Source organism: Arvicola amphibius, chromosome 10, assembly GCF_903992535.2.
Source record: "Arvicola amphibius chromosome 10, mArvAmp1.2, whole genome shotgun sequence".
Taxonomy (NCBI): Eukaryota; Metazoa; Chordata; class Mammalia; order Rodentia; family Cricetidae; genus Arvicola; species Arvicola amphibius.
Window position 1 is genome coordinate 60,772,947 of NC_052056.1, and position 19,331 is coordinate 60,792,277.

General features: G+C 48.2%; 2 protein-coding genes across 2 annotated transcripts in view; both read right to left on the reverse strand.

Moving 5' to 3' along the window:
* Positions 1-7,594: 7,594 nt before the first annotated feature.
* Positions 7,595-9,200, reverse strand: LOC119825452 (zinc finger protein 622-like). The gene has a single exon (XM_038346308.1). It carries the CDS (start codon positions 9,047-9,049, stop codon positions 7,655-7,657), a length of 1,395 nt encoding a protein of 464 aa, XP_038202236.1. The 5' UTR covers positions 9,050-9,200; the 3' UTR covers positions 7,595-7,654.
* A 4,396-nt stretch (positions 9,201-13,596) lies between these two features.
* Lmln (leishmanolysin like peptidase) overlaps positions 13,597-19,331 on the reverse strand; it is a 68,872-nt gene continuing 63,137 nt past the window's right edge. The window contains exon 18 of the transcript XR_005287195.1: positions 13,597-13,788. The gene's annotated coding sequence lies outside the window, so the exon portion shown is untranslated. The remainder of the gene's footprint in view (positions 13,789-19,331) is intronic.

A 19,331-nucleotide genomic window follows, 5' to 3' on the forward strand; every position in this document is an offset into this window, starting at 1 on the left:
ATGGTGGCACGTGCCTTTAATCCCAGCACTCAGGAGGCAGAGGCAGGCAGGCAGCAGGCAGATGTCTGTGAGTTTGAGACCATGGGGTGAAGGAGCAGGGATGGTCGATTAGGGACTAGCTCCTAGAGAATGGTCACAAGGAAACCTCTAAGATACACCAGAAGATGGAAGCAAACCAAGTACAGTCTGTCTTGTGCATTGTCCTTCAAGTGTAGGGGAGGGGCGATGGCATGGGAAAAGGGCACGCAATGCCATCGCTGCCATGGCAACCTCACACTTAGCCAGCTATATCTCCTGGTTGTCCTCCCAGGGCACTGCCTAGCTCAGTGTCCAGTGCCCCTTGGCTCTCGTCTTTGTCTCCACCCCACCACATCTCACTACTTCTCCTCTGCACAGTGTGAGACCACACTTTGCCCTTTCCACAGGGGAAGTAATGACTCACCTCCCAGACCCTGTATTCAAATAAGGCTCCCCGTGTGGCTCTCAATGTTAGAGTTAGTAGGATCTTGACTTCTATGTGTTTTCCAACCTTCCCTCCTGCCACACACACTTTTTTTTTTTTTTTTTTGAGACTGGGTTTTTCTACATAGTGCTGGGTGTCCTAGAACTCACTATGTAAACCAGGCTGGCCTGAAACTCACAGAGATCTGCCTGCCTTTGCCTCCTGAGTGCTGGGATTAAAGATGTGCGCCACCACCACCAGGTTAATATTCGACCTTTAACAATCACATTAGTGGTGGGGTGCTGGTGGCGCACACCTCTAATCATAATTTCACAGACACTCGTAAAAGACAGATACACAGCAGGTTTTGGGTGGGTCAGTTGGTTTCTTAAACAAACAAAGAAAGAAAGAGTTCTGGTGGTACACAGGTTTTAAAAAAATGTGTCTTACAGGATAAAGAGGGCCACCAGCAGAATCCAGGACTCCAGGGAGGCCACGTCCTATGAAAAATGCCTCAAGATTAAGATCAGTTGTATAACTGAAGAAATGTGACCTACATAAACAGGAGCAATGTCCTTCAGCAGCAGGATAGGGTAGTGTCCTACCCCGATGGAAGAGAGCCATCCTCTGGGGATGTCACACTTGTAACTGATGGCTTGCCAGAACTGCTGGAGGTCTGCTGATAATAAGGCTGTGGCTGAGATAGATGAGACCAGCCCTGCCCAGAAGAACTTTTGGCCACAATGGAAAGAAATGCACTACATCTTCACTATCCAGAATATCAGCCACTAGCCTCACGGGACTGGTGAGCATTTGGGTTCACAGCAGTGTGACTGAAGAACTAAGCCTAAAGATTTTAATTGGTCAGCACATGGATGTAGCCAGCAGCTATGGGACCACTACAGGAAAATAAGTGGGACCCTGTCTCAAAAAGTATGAAGATCGCTAGGCACTGGTAGTAGACAACTTTCATCCCAGAACTCTAGAGGTGGAGGCAGGTGGATCTCTGTGAGGTTAAGGTCAGTCTCTTCTACAGAGTGAATTCTAGGACAGCAAAGGCTACACAGAGAGACTCTGTTTGAAAAAAAAAATAAAGAGCTAGCGATATACCTCAGTGGTAGACCTCTAAATTCAACCTTTAGTACCACAAGAGGGGGAAAATACATAAACACGTATGTAGTTTTCTGGTAATTTTGATTGGTTTTTGAGACAGTGTGTGTCTTGAAGCCCTGGCTGACCTGGAACTTACACGATATGGACCAGGATGGTCTCCACCTGAGAGAGATCTGCCTGTGATGACCTCTGAGCGCTTGTTCTAAAGGGGTGCACCACCACACCCTATATGGCTGCTTTGTTTTGTTTTGTTTTTTGAGACAGGGTTTCTCTGTAGCTTTTGGAGCCTGTCCTGGAACTCGATCTGAAGACCAGGCTGGCCTCGACCTCACAGAGATCTGCCTACCTCTGCTTCCTGAGTGCTGAGATTAAAGGTGTGTGCCACTACCACCCAGCTCACTGTGTGTGTGTGTGTGTGTGTGTGTGTGTGTGTGTGTGTGTTTCAATACTGAGGATTGAACCTAGGACCTCGTGAAGGCTAGATAGGAGTTCTGCAATGGAGCTGCAAACCCTGTCACCCCACTTTGTTTATTGTAGTCCTTCTGCCTGAGGTGGCTGAGTACCAAGAATCTCGGGCCTGCCTAAGACTTTCTTTTTCTGTTTGGTTTTGGTTTTTGAGACAGTGTCTCATATAGCCTGATCTTACTTATAGCAGAGGTTGCCTTGCACTCCTGTGCATTTTGAAACACATTTGTTTATGTGTGCATATACATGCGTGCATTGCACAGTGTTTGTGTATAGGCCAGAGACAAGCTTGCACTACAACCTCTAACGAGTAAATTCAGGAGCCAAACCCAAGTCATCAAGCATGGCAGAAAGCACCTTTATCTCTGAGACAGGCTCAGGCCTCTTTGTTGTTGTGTTTTCGAGACAGGGGATCTCTGTAGGCCTGACTAGCTTGAAACTCTGCTTCTCAAGGGCTTGGGTTAACTGAGTGGACTACCACACCTGGCTCTCTCTCAATCCCAAGAAGTCCAGGCTGGCCTTGAAGTTGATAAGTAGCTGAGGATGACCTTGTTCTGATTGCTGAGAGTGTAAATACAGCTCATCTCCTACTCCCTATCCCCAGCCTGAGCCCAGACTTCCTAACTCTGAGCCACCCTTTGTATCCGCACTTCCCTCTTCTTTCCAGCTTCAACACAGAGGCTGATGGGACTTCCTTATTTTTCTTCATTTCAGGCTGGGGGAGCACAAGACGGCCAGCGACAGACTTCATGAGACTTCCCTGGCCCCCACCCCATAGGACTGTCTGTCCTCCAACACTGAGATCGTCTTGGATCTACCCGATGGACAGGAGTCAAGGTGAGACTTGCACAGCTGAGGTCGGCATGGCCACACTGGAAGGTGTCAGCAGCCTTCTGCAGCTCTTCTTCCCACCTGCCCCTGGGCCAGGGGAGCCAGAAGAACATGGGCAGCTTCTGCTCTGACTCGAATAAGCTCAGCACTGCGGCCCCTCAGGAGGAGGAGGAGGATGAAGAGAGCCTTACACTCATAGTTTCCTGCCTCAGCAGGAGTGCTGGGATTACCTAGCATATGCCTCTATATCCAGACTATTTTGTGTGTGACCCTACCTGGTGGTAGCTATTATTTGAATGAACAAATAAGAAAAAGGACTGAGAGCTGGGCATGGTGGCACACACCTTTAATTCCAGCACTGAGACAGACATAGCTTAGAATTTGAAACCAGCTGAATATACATAGATATGCCCTATCTCAAAACAAGAAACAAAACAACTGAAAAAAAAAAAGAAAGAAAGAGAAAGGGAGGGGAGGGGAGAAAAGGAAAGAAAAAGAAAAAGAGAAATTGGAAATTGGACTAGGAATCCAGTTTAGGGGTAAAGTGTTTGCCAAGCATGTGTAGGCATTGGGTATGATCTTCAGAACAACAACAACATCGAAAACAAAGAAAAAGGAGTGAATGTGTGCACTAAAGGGACAGGACAGTGTAGAATAAAAGAGATGGGGCCAAGGCCACTTTGGGCAGAAGTTTGCAGTCAGAGGAGCGGTTGTCAGAAGGGTCCCTCTACCTCCCACTCTCTGCTGACAGACTTTTATTTTGGGGGTTTTGTTTTGAGATAATATTGTACGAGTCCCAGGCTGCTTTGAAACATGCTGTGTAGCCTCAAATGGCTTTGATCCCCCTGCCAAATGTATGTCCCACCCTCCCTGGCTTGCTAACAATCTCTGAAACCATCCTGAGCTCTCTCTCATATTGGCTTTTTACCTAGCTGGCTGAGGCCCTGGAACTGTTTGAGAGGCAGATGCTGAAGGAAGAGCGCTTACAGCCTCTGGGGTGCAACTCTACGGTGCTGATTGTGGGCTGTGGGCGTGTCGGCTACCTGAAGAAGGCCTTCAGACTCTATCATGATGTGAGTGTGGGCCACAGTAATAGGGCCAAGGCTCTCAAGTGCATGCTGCGTGCAGATCCTGAGCATAAGGCCACTATGGGCACACGACATGGTTTGTTGACATTGAATCCAAATTGATTTCTTGGGGACCTGAGTAGGTGACAAGAGACATGCTTAGTTATGCGCCTGGGCTGCTAGGAGCCCACGTGTCCCCTTATTTCTCTGCTACCATGCCCAGTTAGTCTGTATCCCTCTCCAGAGTCACCCACAGTTGCTCACACAAACCCTGCTGCTGTTCCTTCGTGAATCAAAAAAGAACCTTACATGGGACAGTTGTAGACTCAAACAAGATACAACCCATCTTCTCCTGGGGCCAGAAGCTAAGGGAGTCCTTATTTTAGCAGACTCTTGCTGATCCTAGTCCTCTTATTTGGTATACTACTCCAGTCCTCATGGTCTGTGGTTAGAGCAAACAGAAAGAAACTTGCATTTCTTTTTTGCTTTGTTTTGTTTTGTTTCATTTTGTTTTTGAGACAGTTTTACTATGTAACCTTGGCTGACCTGGAACTCGCTATGTAGACCAAGCTGGCCTTGAACTCATGCCTTCTGAGTGCTAAGATGCCAACATACCTGACAAAATGGCACTTCTCAAAGGACATTGTAGGTATATGAATGATTGTAATGATCTTTCTGAATGATCTCATCCTTGGTTTCTAAGGAGAGCTGACTAGCTCATGAGCTCCCAACGAGTGAGTACTGGTTCCCCTTACCCAGAACAGACACACTCTGTGCATCCTGGACGGTCAGGAGAAGCTGCTCAGGCCTCATAATATAAGTACACCAGCTCTAGAATATTCTTTCAAGTGCCCCAGGAGGATGATTTCCTGTTGGCATTTCCAAGAGTACGGACTCAATTTTCATAGTCCCTTTAGTGAAGTAAGGAGTTTGGATACTGTATATGGGGTGCCACTTGGGTCCTTCAAAGTGGCTGTGATCTCTGTATCCAAATTCTGCTAGAACCTCCTTTAGTGTTCTTCCGTCTCAACAGAACCCATCAGAACTGTGGGCCTGTTTGTGTTACACACTTCCCGAGCACGTCAGTACTGATGGCCTGTTTGTGTTACACACTTCCCGAGCCCGTCAGTACTGACGGCCTGTTTGTGTTACACACTTCCCGAGCCCGTCAGTACTGACGGCCTGTTTGTGTTACACACTATCTGAACTGCTTCCTCAGGGCACTGCCCACTTCTTCTGGCAGGTGAAGGAACCGAGGCTCACAGATGTTTATACCACACCTGAGATTCTCAGAGCTACTCAGAGCTGGGATTTAGAGCTGAGGGATGGCTGAATATGTAACAGCACTTGCTATTTAACACGAGGACCTAAGTTCAAATCCCTTGTACTCTTGCCAAAAGATGGCTGTGACCCTGTCCCTGTGGCCCCAGATCTTTGGGCAGCAGTGGCGTGAAGATTGCTGGGTCGTGCTGACTGCCAACGTAACTCCAGGATGAGTGACAGACGCTCACTCCACAGGTACGGTAGAGAAGGAAATAACAGGACATCTGATGTTCTCCTCCGGCCTTGGCTTCTGTACAGACACCCAGCCCATTTACAACAGTGACAGACACACATACACGAACACACACACACACACACACACACACACACCAGAAAAGAAAAAATAGCTACAACTTAGTCTACATTGACACTTCTAGTTTGAGACCCTGTCTCAAAAAATAGTAAGTGTATCAGGCCCTAGTGTGTGAATCTCTGCCACCACATTTTATTCCAACAATATGGTGTATATATCTCTTAATTATTCATCCTGCTAAAAATTCCTTAGGAAAGGCTGCCAAGACCCTTGCCTTCCTGGAGACCTTGCCCTTATAAGCATTAAAGCCTCACAAGGTTTGCCAAGCTGGTGCCTAATCTGCCAGTCCCCAACTGTCTACCTCTAAAGTAGGGTGTCCGCTGTTGCCCACACCCAGCTTGTGAAGGACATGAGGCAGAACAGACTTCTAGTGAATGAAGTGATCATCCGTCAGGTAGAATTTGCTGCTGAGCACACTTAATCTACTACTCCTTACTGAGACAGGGTTTCTCTGTGTAGCCTTGGATGTCCTGGAACTTGTTTTGGAGACTTAACTGGCCTCAAAGTTAAGAGATCTACCCGCCTCTCCCTCCCAAGTACTAAGATTAAAGACATGTACCTCCACACCTGACATGAACTTAATCTTTTAAAATCAAACGTTTAGTCTTGTAGTTAACAGGGTTTTCCCCTCTTTTTTGGTTTGGCCTATTTTTCCTATGTAACGCCTGCCGGCTGTTCCAGGCTCTTCATACCTCTCCTTGTTGCAAGTGGAAGCTGCTGTGGTCCAGGGTCATAGGTCAGGATGGGAGCATCTCAGGGAAACAGAGTCATGGGTGTCAGCCAGAGCCACAGTGCTCGCACTCAATGAGATGACTCTGTAACATAAAAAAGGGACATTTTTCCACACTGCTACACCCCTGCACACATCTACAGAAACGTGTCCTACAGGGTGCTGGTGGAACAGTCCCTATCCCAAGACGATTCCATTTGGATATTTTAGCTCCTTTGGGAAAATGGAAAGAGCTACCACTAGCCGGAAATTACATGTCTGTGTGTGATTAAGGCAAGACACACCTGCCACAAAGAATCCTCTGTAAGTCAGTCACACTTTTTGTTTTCACAGTTTCCTTCCACAGCTATTTGTACAGAATTTATTTAACAAATACATCTCTAGTGTTCATTAGGTGCCTGGTTCTACTCTAAGAGTATTGCTAATGCTAGCCCAACCAAAACGGCTCACTCATAACTTGAGGTGAGCTATTTTGTTTCTTTATTTACTGTTTATGGTGTTTTGATACACGTATCCTTGTGTATCATATGCATGCCCAGTGCCTGAGGAAGCCAAAAGAGGGTGTCAAGATCCCCTGGAACTGGAGGTACAAACAGTTGTGAGCTACCATGTAGGTGTTGGGAATTGAACAGGGGTCCTCTGAAAGAGCAACTAGTACTCTTAACCGCTGAGCCATCTCTCCAGCCTCTGAGCTCTTTTAAATATTTGTTTGTTTGTTTGTTTGTTTATTTATAGGCAGGGCCTCAATTATCACAAGTTGGTCTCAAATTTGTTATATTGCTGGGATAACCTTGACCTTTTTTTGGCTTTTCAAGACAAGGTTTCTTGTAGCTTTAGAGCTTGTCCCAGAACTAGCTCTGTAGACCAGGCCGATTTCAAACTCACAGAGATCTGCCTGTCTCTGTGAGTGCTGGGACTAAAAGTGGCTGAGCCATCTCTCCAGCCGGAATTTTTTTTTGTTTGTTTTGTTTTTTGTTTTTGTTTTGTTTTGTTTTTCCAGACAGGGTTTCTTGGTAAGTTTGGAGCCTGTCCTGGAACTAGCTCTTGTAGCCAAGACTGGCCTTGAACTCGCATTGATCCTCCTGCCACTGCCTCACAAGTGCTGAGATTAAAGGCGTGCTAATGCTGGGATTAAAGGTTTGCACCACCAACGCCCAGGTTCAGCCCAAACTTCTTAATCCTCCTGACTCTACCTCCCACGTTTTGATATTACAGGGTGCCTGGTTTTTGTTTTTTGTTTTGGCATGATTTTATTAGATCAGAACAAATGAAGTATCAGCAAAAAGATCCATTCTGCAATCTGGCTTCACTGGTCCTCCGACAAGAAGGAAAGAAAGTGCAGTCAGAGAAGCATCTCCGGTCTGAGCCTCTCAGAACAACACCTGGGCCCTAAAGTGCATCTGCTTAGTGGCATTGTTCTTCATCCCCGTCTTCAGCATCCACTTCGACTTCATCCTCTGGACATACTGCATGTCACGCTCCCGCGCGAGAGCTGCTCCTGTGCTGCGCGTGCACCCCAGGGCTCGGTATTGCTGGAGTGCCCTGCCCACAGCCTTCTGGTTTCGAGCAGCCGTCACAGCTCTTGGCAAGCCAAATCGTTGTCTGTAGTATCTCATCAAGGAGCAGTGGCCCACTCTGGCACCAGAAGGAAGAATCAGCTCCATGGTTTCCTTATCACATTCCAAGGTCTTTTCTAAGGACAGCTCCTCAGTCTCATCGGGGTCCTGCCCCTCCTCGCAGTCTGGGTAGCTACTCCTAAAGTCATAGAAGTCTGCAAACTCCAAAGCCGCGTCACCATCTGCAAAGAGCTTGCAGTGGCTCTTGTCATTCATGTGTGCCTGCACAGCGTCTGTGGAGTAGAAGGATTTCCCTCTCTCGTTGCACCACAAGCAAATCTTGCCAACACCGACCTTCTCTCCCAAATATTTAATAAGTCCTTTCAGATCTGAAAAATATTCTTTATCCGGAATAAAGAAGCTGTGGATTTTAGTCATATGAGCCACATTCTTCAGGAGGGAGTTTGAGTGATGGGAACAAAATAAGCAGTCTGTCACTGGGATGGCACCTGGGGGCGGGCTCTTCCCAGCTTCTGCATCCTCATCATCCAGTCCAGGGTTCTCACGTTGCAATCCATCATCTGAATCAATATCTTCCCAATCTTCCTCCTTGTCTTCCTCCTGCTCACTCTGCTCCCACTGCTGCTTCGCTAACTTCCTCGCCTGCTGCTCGAACCACTGCAGTCTGGGTGGCTTCTCCGCGGGGTCCGGATCCCGAGCACCCCGCCGGCCCGTCACCCTCGGGGACCTTTCCGCGGGCACGGAGGGCACTTTCTTGGGGGACGTGGACCGCTGGGCTTTGATGGCCTGCTGGATGGCCGCGTTCATGACATCCTTGTCCACGCTGTTATCGGCGCCCAGTCGCTTCTCCAGGTTCTTCTCGTTGAGCATTTCCACTTGCCGGTTCACCTCCCGCACCGCCTTCTCCAGCTCAGCGTGCCGCCGCGACTTGAGGTGGTTCTCGTAGGCGTTGAACGTGGCGAACTTCTTGCAGCACACTTTGCAGTAGGTGGCCGTGCCCTTGCTCTCCTCCTCCGCCACCGCCCGCTGCGCCAGCAACCGCTCCTGGAAGCCTTCGGCGGTCACCGGGGCCATGTTGGCCACCTTGCGCCGCAGGTTGTAGTGGTGCCATTCCGACTTGTAGTGCGCTCGCTGCACCTCCGCGTCGAAGAACGCCACCCGGCAGGTGTTGCAGCTGTATGTCGCCATGGTTGGGCCGGGTGGGAGAGGTGGCGACCTAGCCGAGAACCCACCGAGCGGCGTTTCGGTTACACCAGATCCGAAGACACCGCCTTGCCTGCAGCCACACAAAGCCACACTAGGTTTGGGCTTCTGGAATCTCACTGGGAGAACATTGGGCCAGTCCTTTAAATACTCTCTGCTGCCCATAAAGTCCCGCCTCTTACCTTAGCCACGCCCCGGAAGATGGGCTCACTTCGTTTCTAATGCTCGGTCCGCGCTGTCTATCAGAGGCTGTAGAGGGAGGAGGGCGTGGGCTCTGCTTTGGGTTCCAGGAGGGCTCAGAGGCTCCTTCTTGGTGTGTTTTCTTTTGACTGTCTCCTCGACTTCTGGGACGGGAACTCAAACTTGGAGACAGTGTGGGACTTCCTCCCGGCCCTGGAGTCCAGACCCAAACCTCTGCCTCTGCAGCAAAGAGCGAGGGCGAAACTCTTGGAGGCAGTTTTCCTATTGGGTGCCAAAAGCACAGGCACACAGAAATATAGCCCGAGCCACGTGTGAAAATTTAAAGCCAAGTAGCCATAAAAAAGTAAAACTACTTGAAATTGCATCTAATGATCGAAATACTATTTTAGCATCTAAAAGCTAAAAAGAAAAAATATGGTGAGACGTTTTTAGGCTCGGGCATTGGAGATCCCGGGTATAACAGCAACCATTCATGCCAGTTTTGGAACTGCCCCATTTTCTGTGCTCAATTTGTCTATATAACCTCATATATATGGTGGAGCACGAATAATAAAAACCCAGAGACAAATATTTGGGTTCAAGATGAAGATCAGAAAGCAAAGCAATCAAGTCACTAGAGAGTTCTTACCTCTACCAAGGTTCAGAAAAAGGGGCGATCCTTAATGTGACTACAGACTGCAATGAGTTCCTCTTCTCCTACCTTATATTCCTACTTCCCACGCAGCCAGCCAATTCACTCCTGCCTCCACCTTCCTAGTGATGGAATTAAAGGCGAGTAACTCCCTAGTGATGGAGTCATACTTTGTGTGAATTCTATATCTCTTTTTGTTTGTTTTTTGTCGATTTTTTGTTTTTTAATTTATTGCTTTATAAAAATACCATACAAAATTTCCACTTCCTCACCTCCTCCCATTTCCCTCCTGTTCCTCTCACTCACCTCCCCCCCCCCCAAGTCCTAAGAGAGGGCAGAATACCCTGCGCTGTGGGAAGTCCAAGGCCCTCCCTCCTCCATCCAGGCTTAGGAAGGTGTGCATCCAAATAAACTAGGATCCGAAAAAGCCAATACATGCAGTGGAGACAAATCCCAGTGCCATTATCATTGGCTTTGCAGTCTGCCCCAATTGTCAGCCACATTCAGAGGATCCAGTTTGATCCCATGCTCGTTCAGTCCCTGTCCAGCTTTGGTGAGCTTCCATTAGATCAGGCACACTGTCTCAGTGGGTGGACCAACCCCTCGCGGTTCTTACTTCCTTGCTCATATTCTCCCTCTTTCTGCTCTTCAACTGACCTTGGGAGCTCAGTCCAGTGCTCCGATGTGGGTCTCTGTCTCTATTTCCATCTGTTATCAGACGAAGTTTCTATGGTGATATTCAAGATAGTCATTAGTCTGGCTACGGGACAAGGCCAGTTCAAGGGTGCCTGGTTTTACCAGGTGGTGAGATCCAATCAAGAATTCTGTGCCTGTAGCCGGGCGGTGGTGGCACACGCCTTTAATCCTAGCACTCAGGAGGCAGAGGCAGGTGGATCTCTGTGAATTTGAGGGAACCTGGTCTACAAGAGCTAGTTCCAGGACAGGCTCCAAAGCTACAGAGAAACCCTGTCTCAAACAAACAAACAAACAAACAAACAAAAAAGAATTTTGTACTTGTTAGGCAAACATTATTCTCAACTTCCTTTTCTTTTCTTTCTCTTTTTTTCTTTTCTTTTTGTTTGTTTTGTTTTGTTTAGGTTTTTTGAGGCAGGGTTTCTCTAACAGTCTTTCTTTTCTTTTTGAAATGGGTTCTCACTATATAGCTCTGACTGGCTTTGAATTTGTGCCTATCCTCCTGCTTCTGCCTCCCAAGAACTGGATTACAGGTGTGTGCCACTGTGCCTGGCTTTGGAGGTTCACATCAACATCTGTCCCAGTATACTGTTCATCCAGAGAGGCCTAGTGTCAGAGGAGTCAACCCTGCAAGTGAGTGCCACGTCTTTGTGTGGCTCCTGGGACTGACCTGACTAGGGACAACGAGGGAATGAAGAAAAGCAGGGATCGGGTTCAGTGGACTTTCTGAGAGAGGCACTGTAGTGTGCTGAAGCTTAGAGTGTTTATATACAACCGGACAAGGAGGCAAAGTTTATATTTACAACTGAACACAGAGGTGGGATTATTACCTATACATGAACAGGAGACAGGGTTATTACATACACATGAACAAGGACACAGGTTTTAGCAATCTTAGTGGGAGCAAGGCGAATTCCCAGGGTGCAACTGTAGGGGGAGCTATGGAAGACATTGTCTGCACACACTATCAGCATTCACACGTGGAACAGAGGAAAGCTTTGCCATCTTTCTCTGAGCCTCACCCACCAGGAGCCATGTGGCGGAGCAATTTGCCTTTTTCCTATAGGTCTGAAGCTAGGGTCCTTGACTGTGTGCATGCCAAACAATACATATTTTCACTCAGGACTTCGCTCTCAGGGATTCCTCTGTTTCCCACAGTGAAAATTCTTGCCTAGTAGTTTAAAATGTGACATCAGCCTTTATTTTTTGCAAATCATTCAGGCTTGTTTTTCGTAGTAATTATTTTTACATTTAAACTCTTTAAAAAATAAAATTGTATTTATTATTTATGTGTGTAGTACCTGTATGTGTGCTATTTCTGTGTGTATGTGATATCGGTATGTGTGTGATATCTCTGTGTGATAACTGTATATGTGATCTCTCTGTACACACACATGTGCATGAGTGTGTGTGTGTGTACACATGTGCACACGCATGCGTACATGGCACCTTCATGCGGACACAGGGAGCAACTTTCAGGCATAGGTTGTTTCTCTCATTCAGTTGTGAACTCCAACTGAACTGAGGTTGTCAGGTCTGTACAGCCCCCACTTTACCCAGTGAACCATCTTGACAAAACCTTTTTTCTAAAGATAGGGTCTTACTCTATACCAAGGCTGTGCTATCTTGGAACTCAGTACGTACCCAAATCCCTTGCCCTGATTGTGCCTCAGTTTCTCCATTGAAAAATAAAGGCAGAAAGAGAGCAGGTGCTGCATCTCATCAGTATCGGTGGCCCTGACTTATAGTACAGTGCCAGGCTCAAAGCAGCAAGACCTGGACACGTAGGATGGGGGTCCCTGCTCTGGGTTTGGGGAGCTTTCTTTAGTTTGCAAACTTCTAATCCTCGATGGGACCTGAGGAGGCTGGCATGACCAGGTGTGGAGTCCCTTATTTCCAGGCAACAAAAAAGAACATTTTACTGGAGTCTTTTAAAAAGAACCACAGTGCACCCATCTTTGCTCTCTCTTTGCTGTACCCACTAGACCCTCCCTCCATTTCCCAATAGAAGGCTAATGAATATTGGTATGGATTTATTAAAAATGCTGCCGGATCCCCAGTGGGCAGTAGAAATGCTGTAGGTCCCCAAGCAGTGGTAGCGGACCATGTGGCGGTAGGCAGCAGGCCCTGAGAGCACCCAATCCCAGGCAGAGACGGCTGCTGATCCCTGAGCAGTGGCTGGTCCCAGGCAGGGTGACACGTGGCAGGCAGGCAAGAGACAGAGACTTGGATAGACACATAATGCAGAGTGAGGTTGAATATTTATTCAGGGGGTTGTGGAGGGGGAAGGGAGAAGGGGAGAAGGAGAGAGAGATAGAGAGAGACGGAGAGGGAGAGGGAGAGGAAGAGGGAGAGGGAGAGGGAGAGGGAGAGGGAGAGGGAGAGGGAGAGAGAAGGGACCAAGAGAGACATCTTTGGCGAGGGAGGGAGAGAGGCTGCAGGGAGTGTATGCGGCTTGTCTCTTAAAGAGACAGCATTACATTCCCACCTCTTTTTTATAATAAAAAGTGGGAGATTAGACACCACAAGTGGAAGGAATTGGGGAGGCAGATTCTTAAGACTTCTTCCTACTTATTTGTGGGCATCATCTTGGGGGTGGAGAACCTGAGAAAGCTGGGTGCTGGCCACATTATGGCACGGTTGGTCTCTTTGCTCCTGTCTGGTGTTTGTGGCATGGAAATGTCTGGTGTCTCTTACACCTGGTTAAGGTATTGGCAGAACAGAGGACAAAGTTAAATTAAGGAAAAGAAATTTTTAGGACCAGGGAATTGATGGGTATGTATATGATCTGTTTAAGGTGGATCCTTCAATTCGGCTACCTGGAACTCATAAGAATTTTTGAGGTTTGTGAAAACAGAAGTTTTAGTCATATACATTGTATAAACAGTAGCATATTTATGTCAGAATAACTGTGACAGATATTTTTGCAAAATGAAAAGTATTTTTAAGACTATGAAAGGCAGCATGAGAGAGAAATTTGATCTGAAATTTGTTTGGTGAGGTTTGTCCTCTGCCCCTTTGGTGGGGGCTGGAGAGGTGGTTTGGAGGCTAAGAATGCAGAATGCACATTGCATTGCCACAGACCTGAGTTCCATCCCCAGCAAGCGCATCATGTGGTTATAACCACCTGTAACTCTAGTTCCACGGAGACAGGGAGATCCATCAGCTCTGACATCCGGAGGCACCCCACCACACGCACCTACAAATACAATTCAAAATAAAATAATTTTTTTTGGTATTACTACTCTGTCTACCTGTATCCCTGCATGCCAGAAGAGGGCATCAGATCCCATTACAGATATTTGTGAGCCACCATATGTTTGCTGGAAATTAAACTCAGAACCTCTGGAAGAGTGATGTGGGAGAGTCTTCTGTTTGAGTTGATTTCATTGGCTAATAAAGAAACTGCCTGGCTCATTTGATAGACCGCCCCTTAGGTGGGTGGAGTAGACAGAACAGGAAGAGGAAGTGAGGTAGAAGGATCAGTAAGAAGCCACACCTCTCCTAAGTTAGGCAGACTGCCGTGCCTCTCCTCAGAGAGATACCAGATGCTACGTCTCTTTTAAGTTAGGCAGACCGCCGTGCCTCTCCTAAGAGAGAGGCCAGATGCGATGAAGCCAGCCACCAGGTCAGATGTGCTGAATCTTTCCCGGTAAGACACCATTCGTGGTGTTACACAGATTATTAGATATGGGTTAGTCAAGATGTGAGTAAGAGGCTGGAAATAATGGGCCAGGCAGTATTTAAAAGAATACAGTTTCCGTGTAATTATTTCGGGGCATAAGCTAGCCGGTGGCCGGGAGCCAGGCAGGATGAAAAGCAGGCCTGCCCACAACTCCTCACTACAGAAGATGAATAAGGCTTAGGCCCATGAAGAAGTTAGGAAAGGTTTGGTATGCACATGGAAGACAGTGGGAAAGGCAGCGCCAGTGGAGCTTGGAGGTGAGAGCAGCATTGTGGGTACAAATGCAGATGCTGGAGTTACCAGCAGACTGTGTGGAGGCAGAGTAAGATCACGGAGGCCCTTGGGGGCCAAGGTTTCCTAAGGTCCATCCTCTTCTCTTTGAAAAAGGATCATGGTTGACAATGGGCTTCTGGGATAGAGAGAAAGTTTAAAAGGAGTGATCTACGGGGAGAGATGGGGACCTTTACCACAACTCAGCGGCATCCCCTTCTGATGAGCTCCTGGCCTGCTAGCTCCACCTAGAAGAGCAGCTGAACAGGAATATGGGGTCACTGTGGATTTGCTGGGGGTTGCTCTGAAGCCCAAAAGCCGGGCAAAGCTGTGAACTTTAACTCCTTCCTGGGCCCCAAGCATTCTCTTGCTTCAGCTTTCTGTCTCCATTCTCCCGGAAACAACTACACGCTTGGTGCCTCCTTCAGCTTCTCATCCTGAGTCTGCCTGGGCTCCTCATGCCCAAGGTGAACCAAATGCCCGGGACTGACCCCCAGGGCAGCCTCCTTAAGTGATCTCCACGGCTGTCAGACTGTCCTGTCTGTCAGACTGAATCCTTTATCGGGTCTCACCAGTCATTTCCACTCAGCGGGGTCCACAAAGTCAATCGCGCGGAGCTTCGCCTCCCGCCCTGGAGAGCTGTTCACTTCCTGCCAACAAACCTGGTGGTTTCACTCCTCTGCCAATATGTGGTTTTGTCTTCTTCCATCCAGCCCTCTGGTCTTTAATACCCAGGGGTAGAGGCCTCAGTGGGCATTCTGGCCCCTCCCTTGGCCCCATTCTCTAGGCCTATCTTTGCACTGTCTCTCTCCCCAACACTTTGGTTTGCCTTGCGCATGTCCCTTTTATCTGTCTCTGCGTCACTCCTTACGTGCTCGGTTCGCCTACTACACTGCGACTTTCTGGAGGAGAAGGGCCTGGGACACATCCCAGAAACAAACACAGTGGTGTGAAGTAAGGCAGGATTAAGTCCCAACCCCAGATAAACCGAGGTGAAACCTCACGTCAGAGAACAGCCAACCGTCCATTTTGTCCTAGACACAGCCCCATCACCACCACCCAGATTCCAGCATTTTGAGATCAATGCAGCCTGTACATAGGAGGATGCTTTCCCATTCTGGTTCCTGGTCTCGGCAGCAGCAGTGCCTGGCTGCGTGAATGGTCAGGGTTATGCGTGGGCAACAGATCTGTGTGGTGCTTGACGGTAACAGGGCGGTACAGGGCACCGTTTCCTAAGCTTTTCTGAAGAACCCTCTAATCGTCTCCTGGAGAATGTACAGATACAGGATTTTTTTAAAAAGAAGGCAGTGAAATGAATTCTGGAAGTGCTGTGCTCTCTTGGAAAGACGCGTGTGTATTAGCATAGAAGTCTGGGGTTAAAGCTGTTGAGGCTGAAGCGCCACCAAGCGCATCTGAGGACTGTCTTGTGTTGAACAAATCGTTTGAAGTCTGAAGTAAGAGCAGCGTTTTCGTTTCCACCCCAGCCAGAGTACAAATGTGTGGGCTGCGGGCAGATACACACTCCCCCTCCGGATGCTTCAATTCCTCATTTGTGAGCTCAAAGAACCGACAGCTCCCATCTGAGGACTAAGTGTGCAGCTCAGCACAGTGTGCTTGCCCCTCACTTTGTGAGGCACTGGGTCCTACCCTCCACACTGATTCTGAATGTCATGAGTGGATTAGGTGCTCTAATGGCCGACCTAATCCCCGTTTTCCATCCAGTGAAGCAGATGGCAGTTCTGTCTTGGACTCCTTTGCTGGGGGTTTTAGCTTTTAGGCTCCCGTGAGGGTTGCTTAATGTGGTCTCAATCCTCCCCTCCCACCCAGGGACAGCTGGACAGAAGCTTGTACTCATACAAGCTATGCTCCCGATGCTGGGTCAGGAGGATGCTTGGGCCAGTTGTGTGCTGTGTGTCAACTCTGCAACCTTTAATCTCCGGGAACTCATGTTCCTTCCTCATCTGCGAAGGAGGAAGCCAGCACTTGAATTCCAACACTTGGGAAGTAAAGCCCGACAGGGAAAGCGGTGTGGTGGGGGCTGGAGAAATTGCTCAGTGGTTAAGAGCACTTGGTGCTCGTGCAGATAACAGGGATTCAGTTCCCAGAACCCATACAGTGGCTCAGAACCATCTAGTTCTAGGCGATCTGATACCCTTTTCTGGCCTTTGCTGGCAACAGGCATACAAGTGGTATACACACACACACACTCATGTGCTTACATCTCTTTTTTTAAGTGTCGTGTCTCAAATTGTTCAATGAAAGCATTGTGTGTGCACTAAGACTCTGGGTAAAGGAAGCTAGTATCAAGGGGATAGGTGTTGATTATCCATAGCCCTAGATACCCATGCAGAAAAAGGAGAGACCTTAAGGCCCCATGGTCATGAGAAAAGATGCTACAAGTCCCATTCCTTAAAGTGGACCTGAGGAAAGTATGCATGGTGCCCTTAGATGTCCTGTGTGCCTAATGACCCGAATTCAGTCCTTGGGACCCACACAGAGAATGGAGAGGACAAACCCCTGAACGTTGCCCTCTTATGTCTGCACACACGCTATTGCACCCGCACCCATGCACACATGATAAATTAATGTAATAATATAAAAAGAAAGTACATCTGACTTGTAGGCCCATGTTTCTATATGCTATGAGAGCCAGACTCTCAAGCCAGAGGCCACACCTGAAGTGGTCACGTGACCTTCCAAGGTCAGGATGTTGCTCTGCTCCTTCTCTGTAATTTGGAGGATGCCTGAATGGAGGTGCTAATTCAAGCCTACGTGACTGAGCTAGCATACAGACCAGGAAGACGTGACTAAAAGCCATTCACCTGGTTACCTAGAAGACAGAATGCTATCGCATTACCCCTCAGTTTGCGTTTTGTTATAAAAGCTGTTTGGAGAATAAACCAGGAGGAATTGTTCAGGATGTGAACTCAGGATTTCATGAGCGATCACAGAGAATCTCCCTCCCAATAAAGTCACGTGAGTTGTGTCTTTACTCCCGCGCCTCCACGCTGGTCCAGAGAGATTGTTTATATTGGTGTCTGGTCCAGAGAAATAAGTTATGGTCCGGGTGGCACCGAACCCCGACACTGACTCAAGTCAGGTTTCACGTGGACCAGTTGGCTGAGTGACATTTCCCACTGATAGAGAGCTCAGAAGGACCTCGAAGGGCAGTTCCAAAAAGGCTGATGCTTAAGCCCTACATGACAAGCAGGAGATTCGTGTTCTTGTGTGAACACCGTCCCTGCTTTCCTGTCCTGAAACATTACAGAGAATCTGTGTCCCAGGTCCTGCTCTCCACTTCTCAGTACGGACGGACGGTGTGTAGATCGGGTGAAGTGAGGAAAAGACGGCACCAAGCTATGGTTGAGGAGGTTCTTATTGTGGATATGAGGGAGAGCACAGCCAGAGGCATCTGGAAGAGTCCAGAACAGGGGAGAAGTAGGAGAATAAACATGGCCAGTAGACTGAACTGGGTCATGAGAAGGGATTGAGGAGAGAAAGAGAAGATAGAGAGGCAAGAGAGACCAGGTTCCTACCCTGATGTCTCCTCCAACGGAGGAGGTAGATGACCTTGGACCGGGAGTCCAAGGTCATCCACAACTATGTAGTGAGTTCCAGGCTAGCCCAAGTTACATGAGACTCAGCTTCAAAGCAGAACAAGAAGAAACAACAAAACTCCAAAGTGATCAACACAACACGCAAGGTTTCAGGCCTCTGCCTGTGGAAGGGCTGAGTACCTAGCAGCACCCTTGTGAATGGCTTCTCTCCAGAAGACAATTCCCTGAAGATCTTTATTTTTAAATTGGCTAACGTTCTTTGGCTGGCATATCAAAATTCAGCTGAAGTTGGCTGAAGGGGAAAGGGAGCCTTTGCAAGTCTCTGTATGGTGTTATCTCACGGAATCCAAAGGCAGCCATATGACCCAGTGATCCCAAGTGCCTAGAGTAGAACCACAAAGCCACTAGAATGCTTCCCGGCTTGCCTGAGGGCCCCATCTCCCTCATCTGAAAGGCCCCCGAAGCCCATGCCATGGCAAGAAGAGCATACCTGCTAAAAGGGGTCTAGACTGGGTATCTGTGCTTCATAAGGAAGCAGATGACCAGGTGGGGCCACGTCTTCCCAGGGGAGTTGAATCATGAGCAGGAACAAAATATTCTAGTTTCTTGGTGGTACACAACAGCACAACAAGAGGCTTGGCTGGGGAAGGGCAAAGAATATTCTAGAGTTGGGTACCTGGAGACTGGGGAGCAGGATAGTGCCATATAAGACAGCAAGAGAAGGAAGGGCAGCTAAGTCCTCTGCTTCCCTGGAACAGGAGCTCCAATTGCTCTTTCCCCATCCTCATTCCAATTCGCTCTGTCTCCTATCTCCAACCTTCACGCCTAACTAAAGGGAACTGGGTTGGTGTTTTGTTTTTTTGTTTTTCGTTTTTGGGGGTTGGGTTGCTATTTCTTTGTTGAGTATGTGTGTGAGACAGAGAGAAAGACAGAGACAGGCAGAGAGAGAGACACAGAGACAGACGGGTGAGGTGAGAGGACATGGATGAACGCGTGCATGGCAAGGCACTCATGGTGTCAGGACCACGCAGCAAGCACCGCTGTGGAATAATCATTTTGCACACTGTGAAGATTTATCACTCAGATTGGTTTCATAAAAAGTTGATTGGGGGCTGGAGAGATGGCTCAGAGGTTAAGAGCATTGCCTGCTCTTCCAAAGGTCCTGAGTTCAATTCCCAGCAACCACATGGTGGCTCACAACCATCTGTAGTGAGATCTGGTGCCCCCTAC

Excerpts from the sequence above, each read along its gene's own strand:
- LOC119825452 (XM_038346308.1), bottom strand. The coding sequence starts at position 9,049 with ATGGCGACATACAGCTGCAACACCTGCCGGGTGGCGTTCTTCGACGCG.